Source organism: Myxine glutinosa, chromosome 7 (genome assembly GCF_964187855.1).
Source record: "Myxine glutinosa chromosome 7, kmMyxGlut1.1, whole genome shotgun sequence".
Taxonomy (NCBI): Eukaryota; Metazoa; Chordata; class Myxini; order Myxiniformes; family Myxinidae; genus Myxine; species Myxine glutinosa.
The window spans coordinates 80,969,459-80,987,575 of record NC_136267.1 but is presented as its reverse complement, the minus strand read 5'-3'; the positions used below and the strand labels follow the sequence as shown (position 1 = coordinate 80,987,575).

Here is an 18,117-nt window from a genome sequence, read left to right as displayed (position 1 = left end):
TGGGGAACACAAGATTGTAAGTATCTGGTATCTGGGAGACACAAGATTGTATGTATCTGGTATCCGGGAGACACAAGATTGTATGTATCTGGTATCTGGAGGAGACAAAATTGAAAGTATCTGGGGAACACAAGATTGTAAGTATCTGGAGGAGACAAGATTGTAATTATCTGGTATCTGGGGGAGGCAAGATTGTCAGTATCTGGTACTTGGGGGATACAGGATTGCATCTGGTATGTGGTAGAGGCAAGCTTGTAAGTACCGGTACAGTAAATAATATCAAGGCGAGATAAGCTCGTGAATATCTACGATCTGGGGGAGACGGGTTTGTAAATACGTATCTGGTAATTGTGGGAGCCAAGCTTTGTGAATATCTGGTATTGATGAAGACAAGCTTGTAACTTGGCCCGCCCGCGGCTGCGGGATGCTTATTGCGAACCATGAATGCGGCTAAATAAAGGGAGAGGAAAGGAAATGAGGAAGAGGAGAAGGGAATGGGTGGGAGGGGAAAGGAAGGCAAATTGAAAATAACCGAAAACATCACCTCCGTCCGTCCTTCCTATATAAAGTATAAACAAACTCGACGTTGTCTGAAGCAGAGATGGACCACCACGTCTGATGGGAATGTTTGTCTTGTGCGATGTTCGAGGCGCGAGTTGCAAGAATCGAACATGTGACGCACACGACGCGGTCTCAAAGCAAGGTGTGCGAGGCGTTCACCCAGCCTACCGTGCCTCGAGAGAGATAGAGAAGGAAGTCGTATTAGCCGTGCCTGCCCGGTACGCTGCTCACGTCCAGCCTCGCCTGACGTCAGGGGAACGTACGGGCTCGCGCCGTGACGCGCTCGCATAAAGGGCGCGCGCCGGAGGCAGAGCGACCCCGCGGTTCCGGCACATCCTGTCAGCGGTGAGGACGCCCGAGAGTGGGCCGAGCGGGTCGGTGTGTGCGGAACATGTAGGCGATATGGCGCGGACGGTGGCAGCGCGTTTGCTGCTGCCGTTGCTGGTGGCGGCCGCCGTTGCGAGGCTTCCCGAGAGAGGTGTTCCACGGACCGGTGAGTGAGTGCAGCGTATATCCACCGGGGGGACCACGGTCATACAGGGGAGGGGTCAGGGGTGACGGGGTCACCGCTTTGTAAGGGTGATGTGTCCCGAGGATGGAGGGAGGAATTCAGGATGATAAAGAAGGCCGAAGAGATATCATAGCGCGTTTAATTCACATCTTCCTTGAGCTCAACTTGAACCTCACCCCCTCTTGGCGAATAAACTATGATTGCGTAAAGAGCTATTCGTGCGCCGCACGTCACTGTGCACGTCGGATGGCCTTTAAAAGCATCGATATTAAAATAAACATAAAATATCGCAGGAACGACTCGATACATGGGGAAAAATAGATTCTCACAGGATCCCATAGTATAGTATATAATAAAGGAATAATCACGCTGTTATAACACCGCGATAGGACTGGCTGGCGGGTGAAAATGACGTCATACGGGGATCGCTGCGGGGTACTCTGATGCTGCGTCCCCATGGCAACCGAAGCGCGGAGCACCACCCACGCCCACGGATGGATTTCTCGTGCCCACCCGTCAACTCATCAACGCGGGCCTGGTTACCTGGTTCACCGATTGATATTTAAAAATGAAAATGTTATTTTAGCAACTAATTACGCATGGAGAATTGTTTCCGATCCCTCATTAGGGTTAAACTTTGTCAGAGGACGTACAACAGCGACGTGAAATTAAATAAATATCCTGATAAATAAGAATTAAACAATGAGAGAGGTTCAAAATGTTCTCGGAACGAGATGCTCGCAAAGAGTTCGAAAAATGGCCAAAGTCTTATTTTTCATCTTCAATACATAATTATGTTATATATTATATTATATATGCCGGCAGGATGGCCGAGCTAGAGGTACACACACACTCGCCTCTAAGGTGTCTACCCTGTTTCCGAATCCCGACCCGGCTATAAACTGCCATCCTGGTGTTTCACAGGCAGAATGATTAATCAATGTGTGTGCCGTCCATCGGATGGACGTTAATCTGGCCGTCCCATCTGCCAGTATTAGTTGGTGCTGGTGGACGTTAATGATCACACGGTGTCCTTCACGAACAGTAGGCGAGCTATCACCAGCACCATGAACAACTTATAAATTCCTGCCCCAAATAATTAGGCGAGCGTTATGTTAGGCTGGACCAGGCGAGCGTTAGGCCGGACCAGGCGAGCGTTAGGACGGACCAGGTGAGCGTTAGGACGGACCAGGCGAGCGTTAGGACGGACCAGGCGAGCGTTAGGACGGACCAGGCGAGCGTTAGGCCGGACCAGGCGAGCGTTAGGCCGGACCAGGCGAGCGTTAGGCCGGACCAGGCGAGCGTTAGGCCGGACCAGGCGAGCGTTAGGCCGGACCAGGCGAGCGTTAGGCCGGACCAGGCGAGCGTTAGGACGGACCAGGCGAGCGTTAGGACGGACCAGGCGAGCGTTAGGCCGGACCAGGCGAGCGTTAGGCCGGACCAGGCGAGCGTTAGGCCGGACCAGGCGAGCGTTAGGCCGGACCAGGCGAGCGTTAGGACGGACCAGGCGAGCGTTAGGACGGACCAGGCGAGCGTTAGGCCGGACCAGGCGAGCGTTAGGCCGGACCAGGCGAGCCTTAGGCCGGACCAGGCGAGCGTTAGGCCGGACCAGGCGAGCGTTAGGCCGGACCAGGCGAGCGTTAGGACGGACCAGGCGAGCGTTCGGACGGACCAGGCGAGCGTTAGGCCGGACCAGGCGAGCGTTAGGCCGGACCAGGCGAGCGTTAGGCCGGAACAGGCGAGCGTTAGGCCGGACCAAGCGAGCGTTAGGCCTGACCAGGCGAGCGTTAGGCCGGAACAGGCGAGCGTTAGGCCGGAACAGGCGAGCGTTAGGCCGGACCAGGCGAGCGTTAGGCCGGACCAGGCGAGCGTTAGGCCGGACCAGGCGAGCGTTAGGCCGGAACAGGCGAGCGTTAGGCCGGAACAGGCGAGCGTTAGGCCGGAACAGGCGAGCGTTAGGCCGGACCAGGCGAGCGTTAGGCCGGAACAGGCGAGCGTTAGGCCGGACCAGGCGAGCGTTAGACCGGTTCGTTAAAGACTTGGGCCAAAAAATTCCCCCGTCAGCCGCACAGGAACGTGGGAATAATTGTGGCCGTGAAAGAAGAATTAGATATAAAATTAGTGAGAAAATATTTTCTTAATAATTACACCCCTCCGTGTGTATTGCAAAATGTCCGACAAAATGGAGCAGATGTATATAGTGTGCTTACCTTTTTACAAGCTATGGTGTCTGGATTCAATTCCTGAATCATATGGAATCATGAATCAAAGATTCCTGATTATATATATATATATATATATATATATATATATATATATATATATATATATATATATATATATATATATATATACAGTGCATTCAGAAAGTATTCAGACCCCTTCACTTTTTTCACATTTTGTTATGTTGCAGCCTTATGCTGAAATCGTTTAAATTCATTTTTCCCTCATCAATCTACACTCAATACCCCATAATGACAAAGAGAAAACAGATTTGCAGATTTGCAGATGCAGATTTATTAAAAAGAAAAAACTGAAATATCACATTTACATAAGTATTCAGACCTTCAGTATTCAGGTTCAGTATTCAGGTGAGTGGAATACATAAGTATTCAGACCCTTTGCTATGACACTTGAAATTTAGCTCAGGTGCATCCCATTTCTCTTGATCATCTTTGAGATGTTTCTACACCTTGATTGGAGTCCACCTGTGGTAAATTCAATTGATTGGACATGATTTGGAAAGGCACACACCTGTCTACATAAGGTCTCACAGCTGACAATGTATATCAGAGCAAAAACCAAGCCATGAGGTCGAAGGAACTGCCTGCAGAGCTCAGAGACAGGATTGTGTCGAGGCACAGATCTGGGGAAGCCTACAAAAAAATTTCACCTATAATGATTAAAAAATTCCAAATTAAATTTTCAACTTATTATGAGGGGTTATTTTCCATAAAGGTTGATTCGTGGTACTGTGTTTCCTTGGTTTATGATGTTTGTCATATCATCAACACTGTCAATCTCCCCGCAAGATTATGGAGGCTTCCTTGTTAATCAGGCCATCTGGCACGGGAATTGAAGCACGTGTGCAGGAATGATAAATAAGTGATTTGAAAATCCCCCGATGAATATTCCTCAAGCTCCGAAAGGTGAGTGGAATTTTGTTGTTGCTTTCTCCTTCTCTCAATACCGATGCAATTGCCAACATGTCTGCTTCAAAGCAGCACAACCAGCTTCCCTCACTTGCAAACCTGCTTATGGATGGAGTCTTCTCTCCAACTGTTAATTTATTTACTCATTCTCACCTTTGTTCACTAATATATTAATTTCTAAGTGATCTTGAAAGGCTCTCTAAAAAGCACGCTATGCTGAGGTCGGAAAATGATATGCTGTGCTCCCTGAGAACCCATCGGTTCATTCGGAGTGTGCAATTACAAATCATGGCACGAGCGGGCGGAGCGGTGTCATGCTGCACTCATCACCCCGCGCGTGATGCGCAAAAAGGGGTGAAGCAATTGCTTCACTCTGTCTGTCTGCCTACAAACATAAGTCTATGATCGAGGAACGACTTCATTTCATTTGAATCTTATATTTGCAACACTGTAGAGCACAAATCGGAACATAAATCGGAACGTGAACCTGCAGTTAGGCTTTACTATGGCTCTGAATTTGGCAAATTATACGGAATGTCATCCCATTCACACATGTGCACAGAGGAGTAAGGCAATTTTTATAGTCTGTCTGCCTGTCTGTCAGTCAAACAAAATTGAAATCATTCCAAACAGGAAACTTACTGTTTTTAGGTACATCATAAAGGACACAAACAACAGGCAAGAAAAACGAACTTAATGAGTTGAATAAGGTGGTGCCAAAGATGCTGCATCAATGGCGGTAAACTTCTGGAAAAACTTTTTTGTTCTACAGCCTCACAAGCTTCTTTTCTTTTTCTTTTTTGTTTGTATACAATATCGAGGCTCGTGTAACAGCTAACATTAATGACAAAAAAAAAACAATTGACACATAAGACAAAATAAAGGGAGCGTGAGACAAGATGGGGAGAGAGTGGGAAGCACACAAGTACAACATTTGAGAGCAGGGACTTCGGGAGATCTGTGGGAGGGAGAGGGCTTCGGCGGAGGAGGCATGGGAAAGGGGGGGGGGGGGTGAGAGGTAAAAAAAAAAAAAAATACATGGACACAGCTACGACTTCCAGGAAAGAAGTCGGTATTTCAGAAAATTGGATCTGGGTGCATTAACAGGGGTAGAAAAGATCAAGGTTTTGGATGGGAGAAGATAAGAGATGGTGGTGAACAGCTATTTTAAACACCTGGAGGGGGGAGTGGGATTGAAGAGAGTGGGGGAGTTTGTTCCAGAGGGGGGAGAAAAGAGGAATGAAAGAGTGAAGGTGAGCAGAGAGTCTTCATTTTGGCAGTTTCACCAGAAGATATACTTGAACACTAAAAAAAAAAAAAAAAACACCTTTCGAGGCCATTTTTCCCCGCAAGGCGGGGGTTGGCCTTTTTCGGGCACCGTGGTTGTTGTTGTTTTTTAGTTGTTGTTTTTTGGTCCCCTTTTTGTAGCAATGTTTTATGGCCGGATGCCCTTCCTGCCGCCAACCCTGTTAGTCGCCTTTTACGACAAGCAGGGAATTACCAGTGTACTGGTACTCAATTAGCCGACCTCGGAAGGATGACAGGCTGAGTCAACCCCCCTGGCGTTAATTCAGCGATCGACCGGGATTTCGAACCCAGGATCCTAGGATCCCAAGCTGGCAACCCTAACCGCTAGCCCAACACCAGGGATTGAACTGTAGAACACACCAGGGAACATATACTTGAACACTGTAGAACACAAATTATCTGGTTGGCACTTCTGAAAACCTCAAGTTTAGCAGTATTTGGGGAAAAATATCATGCCATTTTACACCATCTCATCCAATCCATTTTGCCACTTGCGCTCTCAATGATGGGGAATATCGAGATTCAGACAAAATTGTGGCTCATCGGAAATATAGATTGCGCTCGGAAATGCAATGCAAGAGTTGAAAAGACTCCTCTCATGTCTTTTCCTCAATACTGCATGGGTTGAGGTCTTATATTAACTCTCTAGTTTTGTATGCAGTCGATGGGAGATGCTGGTTGCATCATTACTCAGAGTATGGTTGTGCTGCTGATGCAGTGCCCCCTGTAGGTTGAGGCAGGAATTTGGAATTTGGCCAGGATGCTGGTGATAACTTACCTCGTCTTCGTGAAGGACACTTTGGGATCTTTAATATCTACCGAATAATGCAGGTAGACAGGATGCCAGTTTAACGTCCATCCGATGGACGGCAAACACATTGATGAATCACCTTGCTTGTGAAACACCAAATGACAGTTTATAGCTGGACCAAGATTCAAACACAAGCTGGAGAGCGCAGAGGTAAATGTGCGTACTTCTAGGCCATCCAACCCCTTGATGTCATGTAGTAATGGGTATACGTAAGGTACATTAAATGAGGGGGGCAATGCACAACTTTGACTAAAATGTATATGACTGTGTTTACAATTTACAATGCAAACTATGACTGTACTCGAACGTGCTTCATTTTAATGTGATAAGAGGGGGATGGTGTTGGCATTCTCATAGTACAGTATTCCACCTTTCTGTTTTTTCTTCATTGTTACCATAATTATTTGCAATATCATAGACATATATACATACATACAATATGGGAGAGGTTATAACTGGATTTGCAGGAGGCTGAGATCACTTTATGTAAATAAATAGGTTTTACAGATGAAGTTAGGAAGTCAACTGTACTGAATCATAAAAACTTCATTTCTTCACAGAACAAACATTCTACGGCCATTTTTTTTTTACATTTCATTGTTCCACTGCTCTTGCAAACAATCTCTACAAAGCATCATTCATTCATGACCCAGGGGAAGAGCAATTGCAGATCACATTAGCATACAGACCATCGAAGGAGGTCTTTGTCAAACTTCATGAAAAAATAATAACTCATGAACGTTCTGCATCTCGTCCACTCACTTTTGCGCATACACACACACACACACACACACACACACACACACACACACACACACACACACACACACACACACACACACACACACACACACACCTTGCATCCCTTATTAAAATGGAGGTGGATACTTCGAGACCTGAGAGGACTCCGTTCCACCTTCTGAAACCCGCATATGGAGATAACAACCACCTAAATGATTCCATTGAGCGTGAACATCGAAAACTAGAAAGAGCAATCAGAGATTGCAAACCCTCGCCAGGACGTGTTTTCATTGGTTTTTAAGGCTTTTGTGTTAAAACAAATATGGCGGCCGAACCACGTGACCGATGACGTCATCATTTTTTTCTCCACCAATTTACCCTAGATGACGCTCAATAAATTTCATCTTGATCGGATGAAGTTTTGTACTTGTCGAATTATGATTTCATAATGGAGGCACTTATGACATCATCAGTAACATATTTTATTCCCCATGGAGAGTTCTTTACAATGAGTCATGTTTCAATTTTGTCTATGCAGCGCTTTCGGAGATATAAAGGTGCAAATTGTTTCGGTTTTTCCAAGATGGCGACCATACCACGTGACATTTGACATCATTATAATTATCATTAAAAAATTATACAGGTGGAGTTGCACCTATGCTGAAAATTTCCTGTCAATCGGGCCAACGGTTGCAGAGAAAATCATATTTATTCTGTGTGGACAAACAAACAAACAGACAAACAGACAGACAGACAAATAGACAAATGAAAAATCACTCATAGAGCGACACTTGGCAAAATAGAACAAAGTAGAATGGCACTCAGGAGAGCATCCTTTTGACTTCAAAAATAATTAGTGGTTGAATTCAGTGACCTGTCATGCATGTCGTCTTCAAAGTTTAAGTCAATCGGATGAAAATTGAGTTTAGAAATTTGAAATTGTTGTTGAGCTTTGGGCTATGTTGACCTTTTGGCCTATGCTGATCTTTAAAATAGTTGGTGGTTGAATTCAGTTAGCTGAAATGAAAATCCTATTCAAATTCCAAGTCAATCGGATGAAAATTGAGGATTTTAGAAATTTGAAATTGTTGTTGACCTTTGGCCTATGCTGATCTCAAAAAAAGTGGGTGGTTGAATTCAGTTAGCCGATATGTAAATCCTTTTCAAATTTCAAGTCAATCGGATGAAAATTGAGGATTTTAGAAATTGGAAAAAAGTGGTTGACATTTGGCCGATGTTGTCCTTTTGGCCTATGCTGATCTCAAAATAGTTGATGGTTGAATTCAGTTAGATGATGTATAAATCCTCTTCAAATTTCAAGTAAATTGGATAAAAATTGACGATTTTAGAAATTCAAAAAGAAGTGGTTGACCTTTGGCCTATGTTGACCTTTGGCCTATGTTGACCTTTTGTCCTATGCTGATCTCAAAAATAGTTGGTGGTTGAATTCAGTAAGCTGATATGTAAATCCTATTCAAATTTCAAGTCAATCGGATGAAAATTGAGGATTTTAGAAATTCAAAAAAAGTGGTTGACCTTTGGCCTATGTTGACCTTTTGGGCTAAGCTGATCTCAAAAATAGTTGGTGGTTGAATTCAGTTAGCTGATATGTAAATCATATTCAAATTTCAAGTCAATCGGATGAAAATTGAGAATTTTAGAAATGGGGAAAAAGTGGTTGACCTTTGGCCTATGTTGACCTTTTGACCTTTTGACCTCAAAAATATATAGGATTTTGTCAGACCATGAACTCTACCATTTGGTGAAGTTTCGTGGAGATCGGTTTCAAATTGTGACCTGTAGGCAAGTATAAGTGAGGGGACAGACAAACAAACACACACACACACAAAGACACAAACACAAACACACAAACCGGTAATTTTGCCAAGTAGCAAACGGACTCAAATGCAATACCCTCTCAGGCGAGGGTAACAAAGCATTGCGTCCAGACAGTGTAATCAGGAACAAAAAGGAAAAGAGAGCATTGCTCATTGAGATATGAGTACCCAACGATTTTGGCTTAAACAATGCTGAAATCAAGAAAAGGACCAAATACCAGGACCTCCAAATGAGATCAAGAGATGACGGTAGCTGAAGAGCGTCGAAATTGTACCAGGATAATTGGAGCAACAGGAATGATGAAGAAGTACCTCAATGATATTGTTGCGAATATGGAATTTGGCCTCCATATCCGCTTGTAAATATTCCCCTATTTTCTCCAATACTCCCCAACTTTCCCCAATCCCCCATTCCCTAGTCCCATTGCATGTAAATAACAATCAGTAGAGCCGACCTTCCCCTTATTCCCCCATTAAATGTCGTGCCCAGGTCCACCGCACCACACGTAGACAACTTTCGGACATCTTCCTAGTTATTCTTATTCTATGTCAGTTAAGGCCTCGTCTCCATTAATTATGACTCTTCGTTGCACCAGAATGTGATTATATGGCATCAGTAGTGAGTTTAGGACCTTTCCCATACCTCCTTCCATCTTCTTCCCCAACAATTACAACAACAACAGAGGAGATGGCGGCGGAGCGGGGGAGGATGCGTCCTCACACCGGCTCGATTAGCTCCAGACCATGCGCTCCACGGGGTTACCACGAAGGGGCTCCTTGTCAGCTCCTCGTCAAGGGCGGAGCCTGGTAAACCCCCCGCACGCACCCAATGAGAAGCAACGTGCCGATTCCACGAGGCGGAGCTAACGAGCCGAGGGCGTGTCACTCCCCGCCGGATATACGCGGCCACGCGCCGGATGTGACGAGAGATGCGCCCCTAGCTGGAGAAAGAACGTTGCCTACGACCGCTGAGAGGAAGAGAACCCGCCTGTGAAAGAACGTTACCACCTCGAGCGCTGTGCAACCTTCCGCATCTTTGGACCGGACCGGACCGTACTGTACCCTGCCCCGAGCCCAGGAGGACCTGGAGCCATCGATCCTGCCTTTCCTAGCCATCAAACCCCCGTGTGAGTCAGCCGTTGTCCCGTGTGTCTGTCGTCTGTCCGGGGTTAATATAAGAGTGTGTCTAAGTGCCTGTCTTCCTGTAATATACCTCTAGCCCCTGTAATCTAACCTTTTCCGTACGAATATACTTGAGAATCGAAACATTGGTGTCGTATTGTGTTATTGTAATCCAGCCGGGTGTCTTCTTTTTCTTATTGAGCCAGCGTGGCGCGGCTTCGTCAACGTCGAGTATAATCGGTAACTTGTGCAGACGTGGTCATACCAAAACCGCTCGGTAAACTAACATCTAAGCCACGTCTGTAACAATTGGTGTCGGGAGTGAGATTCGAGGCCCGACCAAATTTTGAAAAAAAAAAAAACGAATAGAGGAAAAAAAAAAAAATTTGGTCAAAATTTGGAGCGGCCGAAATTTGTTTTGTTTTACAAAACTCGAATTTTGAAAGTCGCGCTATGGCGGATCAAGACGGCTGGGGTCCGGTAGCGGAGAGTGAAGCAGGGTCGGTCCAGGACCAAATTGAGGGACATGAGGGACATGAGGAGAGCGAAACAGCGAGGGTAGCAGGCACGCAAAATGGCGCCTCGCAAGAGCGCGCGGTAGCCGAGCCCGCTGTATCAACGGGCTTTAACATGCAGCCGATTGACATACAGGCCCTCATTGCGCAGCTACAGGCAGCTGTACAGATGAGTATGGGGAGCCAAATTGAGCGATTGGGTGAGCGATTGGGAAACCAAATTGAAGAAATAACGAACCGAATGAGGGCTCGGAGTGAGCGATTGGAGGGCCAACTGGGGGTAATGAGGGACGAAGCGAGGGGTACCGGAGAGGGGTTAGACAACGGGATAAAGGAGGTGAAAAATGGGTTAATGGGGGTAGAAAATAGAATGGCTGCCCAGGAGAATCAGATAGAGGGAGTGAAAAATGGGGTAGAGGGAGAGGAGATTAGAAGAGGTGTGAGTGAGGAGGTCGGAGGAGTGCGCGAGGAGGTGAGGCACTGTAAGGAGCACATGGAGAAGGAGGTGAGAAAGGGGACTGTAAAGTTACAAGGGGGCATAGAGGACCTGACGCAGGAGGTGGAGCAGCTGACGGTGGGACAAACGGAGTTAGTGGAGCAGGTTCAAAGGAACACTGCGGTAGTAGGAGGGTTAAAAGTGACACAGAAAGAACTAAAAGACGACTTGATAGCGACGAAGAGGGAATGTCAGATGGTACGTGAGGGACTGACAACGAGGTTGGACGAGGTGGTAGAGGTAATGGAGACGAAGGACCGGCAGGTGAGGACGCACATGGAAACGGTCAAGGTAGCCTTGGAGGACGAGCTTGAGGAGACGTACCGGGGAATAAAAGAGGTGAAGCACAAATTAGAAGAAGTGGAAGAAGGGATGAGCGAAATTAAGAAGCGACGGAGAGGGGATAAGAAAGAGATAAAAGAATTGGTCCAAAGTCTGTGTTTGGATCGTGATGATGTGCTCATTAACCGGATGAGGGATTCGCAGGTGATGGAGGAGAAGCGAAGAGGAAGAGGACCCGGTGTAAGTGGTGACCAATATGGTCGTGCGTATGATGCGCCAGGGGATTTAATAAGCTTGGGGGTCGAGATAGACCCGGGTGTTCGTGAGAGGCCGTTGGTGAAGTGTGCGACAGGTCTGGTGTGCGAAAGAGGAGGTGTGCGAGAAAGTCCGACTCTGGGGTGTGTGAGGAAAAAGTGCGTGCCAAGGAGTGAGTGTGCTGGCAAGAGTGAGTCGGTCGTAGCGCGTGTGCGAGGGAGCACATGGAAGCGTGGTGTGGTGAGTGTTACAGAGGGTGTAACGGGAGAGTGTGCGCGAGAAAGGTGTGTGACGGACAGGTGCATGAGGAAAGAGTGTGCTGTCAAGAGTAAGGGTGAGTGCGTTGTCACGAGTGGAGGTGAAAGTAGTGAGAGTGACATGGAGCGTGAGTTAGTTGTGACAGGTGAGCGAGGATGTACACCTGGGATGGAAGGATGCACACCTGGAATGGTAGAGCGTGAGTGGGAATGCACGCTGGAGTTGGTGGTGAGGCACGTGGTTGGGTGTGCGAATGAGGGCACACCTGTGATTGTCACAGAGGAGGTGACAGAGGAGGGGGCGCGAAGAGGTGTTTTGGTGAGGTGTGCGACCAACGAATGTGTGCCAAAGTGTTCGGTGGTCAGGTGTGTGACCAAGGCTGTGAGTGGAATGAGGGTACCTGGATGTGTAAGGAAAGGTACGAGGAGCATGGGCACGGCTGGATGTGTGAGCAAGGAACGGGCTGCGGGGTGTAAGCATGCAGGTGAAGCATCGACGTTACACGGGTTAGAGGTTAGGTCGACTTTTAGCCGAATCGGGCCCTCGGTGCGTGCTGGGCCTCGCTTTGAACGGCCGCGTCCGTGCTCCACCAGGCGGAGCGGGCGGCAGGATAGGAAGGGTCGTCATGGCGACCACTTTTTGGTGAGGCATTCCGGCAGGCCGAGATCGAGCCATGGGATGGCTCCGTGCCGAGATGGTGCGTGGGATCTCGGCCCGGGTAAACCTCCTTCCCTGCACCGAGTGCCGGACGCATCCAGCCGCTGGCACAAAACAACCAGCATCCATTGCTTGGCTTTACGAAGCCGGGCTTTGGACAGGGATTGGCGCACCGAGAGGTATTAGTGAGTCGACTGGGTGATGAGGTTAGTGTTTTGGACCCAAAATTAGAGAAAAACAAAATTTGATGATTGGCAAGGGATTGGCAGTAGTGATTGGCAGATGATGGGTAGTGATTGGCAAATTTTTAATTTGTTGAAATTTGATGTGCAAAATTGGTAGTGAGAGACCCCCGATGTGGTGGGATGGCATCCCTGCCACCCTTCCCCTGAGTGGGGGCAAAGGAGCAATAGCTTATGGGGTGTATGGCAGTGAAAACTAGCCCGGGTGGGTTAGGATATGGTGTGTAGGGATCTAGCGAGGATTGACATTAGGTGACGTTAAGTTTAGTTAGTGACTGATACCTGTAGTAGGGACGCAGGTAGATTAGTGTGGATGATAATGACGAGGGAGCGCAATAGTTTAAAGGGACGACTGGGAAGCGCAAGTTTCAGAAGGGAGTAGTTAGCTGAAATGATGCCGTGTGTGTGAGCATTGAACAGGTGTGATTGCACAGGTGTGCAACTGGACGGGTGTGTGGAGCAGTGTGTGAGTAGTGAGTGTTGTAGATCAGCGCGAATGCGCTTGGGGAGAGAAGGGTGCAGGTGGCACCAGGTGTGAGAGCACAGGTGTGCAAGTACAGGTGTGTGGAGAGAGTTGGAGTGAGTGGTACGGAGTGGTGTGCATGGTGCGAAGGTGTGGATGGGGGAAGAGTGGACCCCTTTCACGAGCACCCGGGGCGGGTAGTGTAAGTGTTAGGTAGAGGGTGCAGGTAAATTGTGGTTGGATATTGGCATTTGTGGTGCGGTTGCAGAATGGTGTTGTGAATGGGTGCATTAGTGTTGTGGAAATGGCTGGGCGTGTAGCCTGTTAGTGTGTGTAGTTGGTTGGGCACTCCACCACTGTGAGGATGTCGGCCAGGTGAGGCCGCAGGTGGGCTCTGGGAGCCGGTAGTTGTGAGTGGGTGCCTGAGGATCCCGGGTGTGGATCGGGCAGCCCAGTGCCAGAGAGGGCACAGAGTGGGGAGAGAGCCAGAGGGCCTTCCCCAGGTAGTTAGGTTAGGGTAAGGAGCAGGTAAGCTCGGAGGCAACTGCAGTGGTGGAGGTGTGCAGGTGGGTAGACCCACTGGGAGAGGTACACGCCGCAGCCCAGAAATTGTGCGAGGGCACCGGGAGATGAATCGGGGGAGTGAGACCCCAAATTGAAAAGCACCACAGTTTGGCCAATGGGAATTGGTTTTTAGAACCCATAGTGTAAGAGGGCCAATGGTTTGGCCGGAGAGAGACCCCGGGTAGTGTAAAGTTGTTAAAGTCATTTAGGAAATAGTTAGGATTGATGAACCTGTCGCACCATACGCAGCCACTTACCTGTGGTGATGATGATGACTCCACACCTGTGTTTTCTTTGTTTGTGTTGCAGAAATGAGAATTGCTGTGTGGATTTGTGAGACGCATCACGACGTGGATGAGACATTGGGGTGATTCCATCTCTCCCTCCCTAGGAGGGACTGATGATGAATTGGTAATGGCAAATTTTGATGAGAGTTGAAAATGGCAAATTTGATTGGTTAGGAGGGAGAGAAGACGAATTTGGTATATGGGAGGAACGGGGAAGACAGTAGGGATGTTTGTCGATTTGTAAAGTAGATGTTTATGGGTAGTGTTGTGTTTTGTGGATGCAGTAAGGGGTAAGGGAGGGGCCATGTAGGTTACCTGGTGGGGGGGGGGGCGTACGATAGGAACGTACCTGTCTCACCTGGTTCCCATGTGCCCCCAGTGTGCATCACCTTACATTGCGTGCACTTTTGCGCCCTTACCACCTTACTCACTTGTCTGCTTCTTTTGTCTCCCACCTCCGAGGATCTGGCTTTGGGGTAGAGAGAGAGGAGAGAGAGGTGCTGGCTGCGCAGTTGTGGGCCTGCACTTTCGCTGTTTGCTGCCGGGATCGATACACCATATGGACCGCAATGTTTGTGGCCACCCACAATGGACCGCAGTTCGTTTGCGGCCAAGCACCACCCGGGGATGGACCTATGGGTCAACGTGGCACCTATGCCATAAAGGTGAACCACTGTTAATTAACACCAAGTGCACCACAAGAAGAGCAAGAGACACCTGCAGGGTTAGGGGTTGTCGAATTTATTTTTATTCCAATGAACAATGGTGACTGCACCGATTGGTGGTGGGGTGGTGCTGTTGATGCTCGGGAAGGGTGCTCTGCACGTTATTAAAGGCCGTCGGCCACAGAGCACTCGTGGGTTGGTGTATCGATGTTGGCAAGCGCGCTCTCTCTATGCATAACATCTGCATGTGTTCCTCCAAAGACAGGTCCTGGATCGTAGTGTAGATATCAGCGTAATCTAGTAAATAATGCTCCCTACCGGCTGTATGTTTAGTTTGAGAATTCTTTCCGGATTCGGTTATCCTGTGGGTGTGTTTCTGTGAGGAGAAGGGTGCAACGTCGCAGGGGGACATATTTACTCATTTGTGAATATCTGTAAAACTGTCGCACTCAGGGTAGAGTTAATAGTAGAGGGAACTACATTGCGTGCCACACTAAAGTAGGTAAAAATTTATCGGGTCGGGACGCCCCGAGGGTAGAGAAGGGTGCAATGTTGCGAATATGGAATTTGGCCTCCATATCCGCTTGTAAATATTCCCCTATTTTCTCCAATACTCCCCAACTTTCCCCAATCCCCCATTCCCTAGTCCCATTGCATGTAAATAACAATCAGTAGAGCCGACCTTCCCCTTATTCCCCCATTAAATGTCGTGCCCAGGTCCACCGCACCACACGTAGACAACTTTCGGACATCTTCCTAGTTATTCTTATTCTATGTCAGTTAAGGCCTCGTCTCCATTAATTATGACTCTTCGTTGCACCAGAATGTGATTATATGGCATCAGTAGTGAGTTTAGGACCTTTCCCATACCTCCTTCCATCTTCTTCCCCAACAATTACAACAACAACAGAGGAGATGGCGGCGGAGCGGGGGAGGATGCGTCCTCACACCGGCTCGATTAGCTCCAGACCATGCGCTCCACGGGGTTACCACGAAGGGGCTCCTTGTCAGCTCCTCGTCAAGGGCGGAGCCTGGTAAACCCCCCGCACGCACCCAATGAGAAGCAACGTGCCGATTCCACGAGGCGGAGCTAACGAGCCGAGGGCGTGTCACTCCCCGCCGGATATACGCGGCCACGCGCCGGATGTGACGAGAGATGCGCCCCTAGCTGGAGAAAGAACGTTGCCTACGACCGCTGAGAGGAAGAGAACCCGCCTGTGAAAGAACGTTACCACCTCGAGCGCTGTGCAACCTTCCGCATCTTTGGACCGGACCGGACCGTACTGTACCCTGCCCCGAGCCCAGGAGGACCTGGAGCCATCGATCCTGCCTTTCCTAGCCATCAAACCCCCGTGTGAGTCAGCCGTTGTCCCGTGTGTCTGTCGTCTGTCCGGGGTTAATATAAGAGTGTGTCTAAGTGCCTGTCTTCCTGTAATATACCTCTAGCCCCTGTAATCTAACCTTTTCCGTACGAATATACTTGAGAATCGAAACATTGGTGTCGTATTGTGTTATTGTAATCCAGCCGGGTGTCTTCTTTTTCTTATTGAGCCAGCGTGGCGCGGCTTCGTCAACGTCGAGTATAATCGGTAACTTGTGCAGACGTGGTCATACCAAAACCGCTCGGTAAACTAACATCTAAGCCACGTCTGTAACAATATTTTGAAAACCATCTCCTGGACTATTACCACTAATGAACTACAACTGGAGACAATCCGGGGTTCGGTGACGATCCTGAAAAGAGCCCTCAGTACAAAACACTGAAAAAGTTGAACAGCTTGGTCCCATGAACTGTGATCCCTCACCGAAGAGGAGGTGGATACTTGGGGTCCTGGGAGGACTTTGTTCCACCTCCTGAAACCCACAACTGGGAAAACAACCAAGACACACACACCTCATTATAATCTATAGATATAGCCAACTGTGCATTGGCATATTTTTGTGCACTGTAGTAATATTCTTTGATTTCTAACAGCAATTATCACAATACAACTTGCTCGAATCATACAATAGGCTGGAGCTCAGAGTCAAATGAGCTTCGAGTTAAAAAAAATAAAAATGAAAACCCTTTATAATGAGAACATAGCTTTCAACTGCAAAATAGAGAGTGTTTTGCAAATTAGAGCCTCGCTGAGGCAACCCCTTCCACACACTAGAGCCACTGACTATATTGAAGTTGATTTCTATATAGACTACTCCCCCTCTGACGCTCTCTGCCTTAAGCCGCTGTCACACCTTGACGTTTTAGCCAGCGTATGCCGACGTATGAAAAATTTGGCGAATACGCTGGCACACGTCGAATACGTTATGGGTAAGTTTTGTATACGTTAAGAGCACGCTGAAGCACGCTGGCATACGTCGTAGTACGCCGAGCTCGTCGACAAATTTTGTGCATGCACAAAATTTGTCGACGTATGCCAGCGTATGACTCACACCAGCACTCAATTTTGATACGTCGGCATACGCTGGCTAAATCGTCAAGGTGTGACAGGGGCTTTAACTATCCCCACACTTTGAAAAAACGGAGGATATCGTAAACGGCTCCGTCTGTCTGTCTGTCTATCTGTCCGCCAGCTATCTCTTACTAAACGGTTGTGCAGAAATTCACCAAACTTCGATATGATCACCAGTCACCACATGACAAGGTGCAAGGGCAGTATAATGTTTGGTCCCGACCCTTAGCAAGGGTCAAAAAGCAAAAAATGCAATTTATTACGGGCACATTTTAAAACTAAACTTTATATATTATGTAATCAACATTATTTGACGCATGAAATATGTAACGTTTTTGGGGATTTGACCTCCGGTCCATCCCCTAAGGGGTGGGGACTTTGGGTCACAGTCGTCAAAATGGGGGGGGAAATGTTTTAACTCAAAATTGTGATCTTGGGTCAATCCCGGAGGAACTTTTTGTCATCTTTCAACTTTGCTTTAGGTGGTAAGCACTAAGCATGGGGATTTGTGATGACGTGCCATCAACTTCACTCCAGCCTATGTGTTATTAACATTTAAAAGATGTTGTAAATTATACAAATTTTACAACACACTATACTTAACTGTGAATATCCTAACCGCAAACCTCAAAATAGTTGTTTACCTAAAGTAAGAACCTTATTAACTTGCAAGCAATTTATAGATTTTCCTACTGCCTGGATCATCAGCTGGGATCCATTCTTCATATAGCTTTCGACACTTACAGCCCAGAACCTCTCCAAAATGTTTGGTCCACAACCTTGTCCATGGGTCACATGATTAGATCCACCTGGAAATGCAAACTCTCCATTCACACTTTCTACTTGTAGCGTCACCTATTGATGTTTACCTTCTTTTCTAGAGGGATTATTGTATGATCATATATTCACAATTGCTCAACATACATTTCCATGATG

The 18,117-nt window shown here is 47.5% G+C and overlaps 1 protein-coding gene across 5 annotated transcripts in view; it reads left to right on the top strand.

Annotated features, from left to right (window-relative positions):
- Positions 1 to 746: 746 nt before the first annotated feature.
- LOC137431352 (receptor-type tyrosine-protein phosphatase N2) overlaps positions 747 to 18,117 on the top strand; it is a 261,049-nt gene continuing 243,678 nt past the window's right edge. For 3 of the 5 annotated variants that reach the window (XR_010985252.2, XM_068122588.2, XM_068122587.2), the window contains exon 1: positions 747 to 1,054. Coding sequence is in view for 4 of the 5 variants with exons in the window: in XM_068122588.2 (XP_067978689.2) it covers positions 964 to 1,054 (91 nt within the window). In the remaining variant the exon portion in view is untranslated. The remainder of the gene's footprint in view (positions 1,055 to 18,117) is intronic. The other 2 variants (XM_068122586.2, XM_068122589.2) reach the window with 2 other exon arrangements.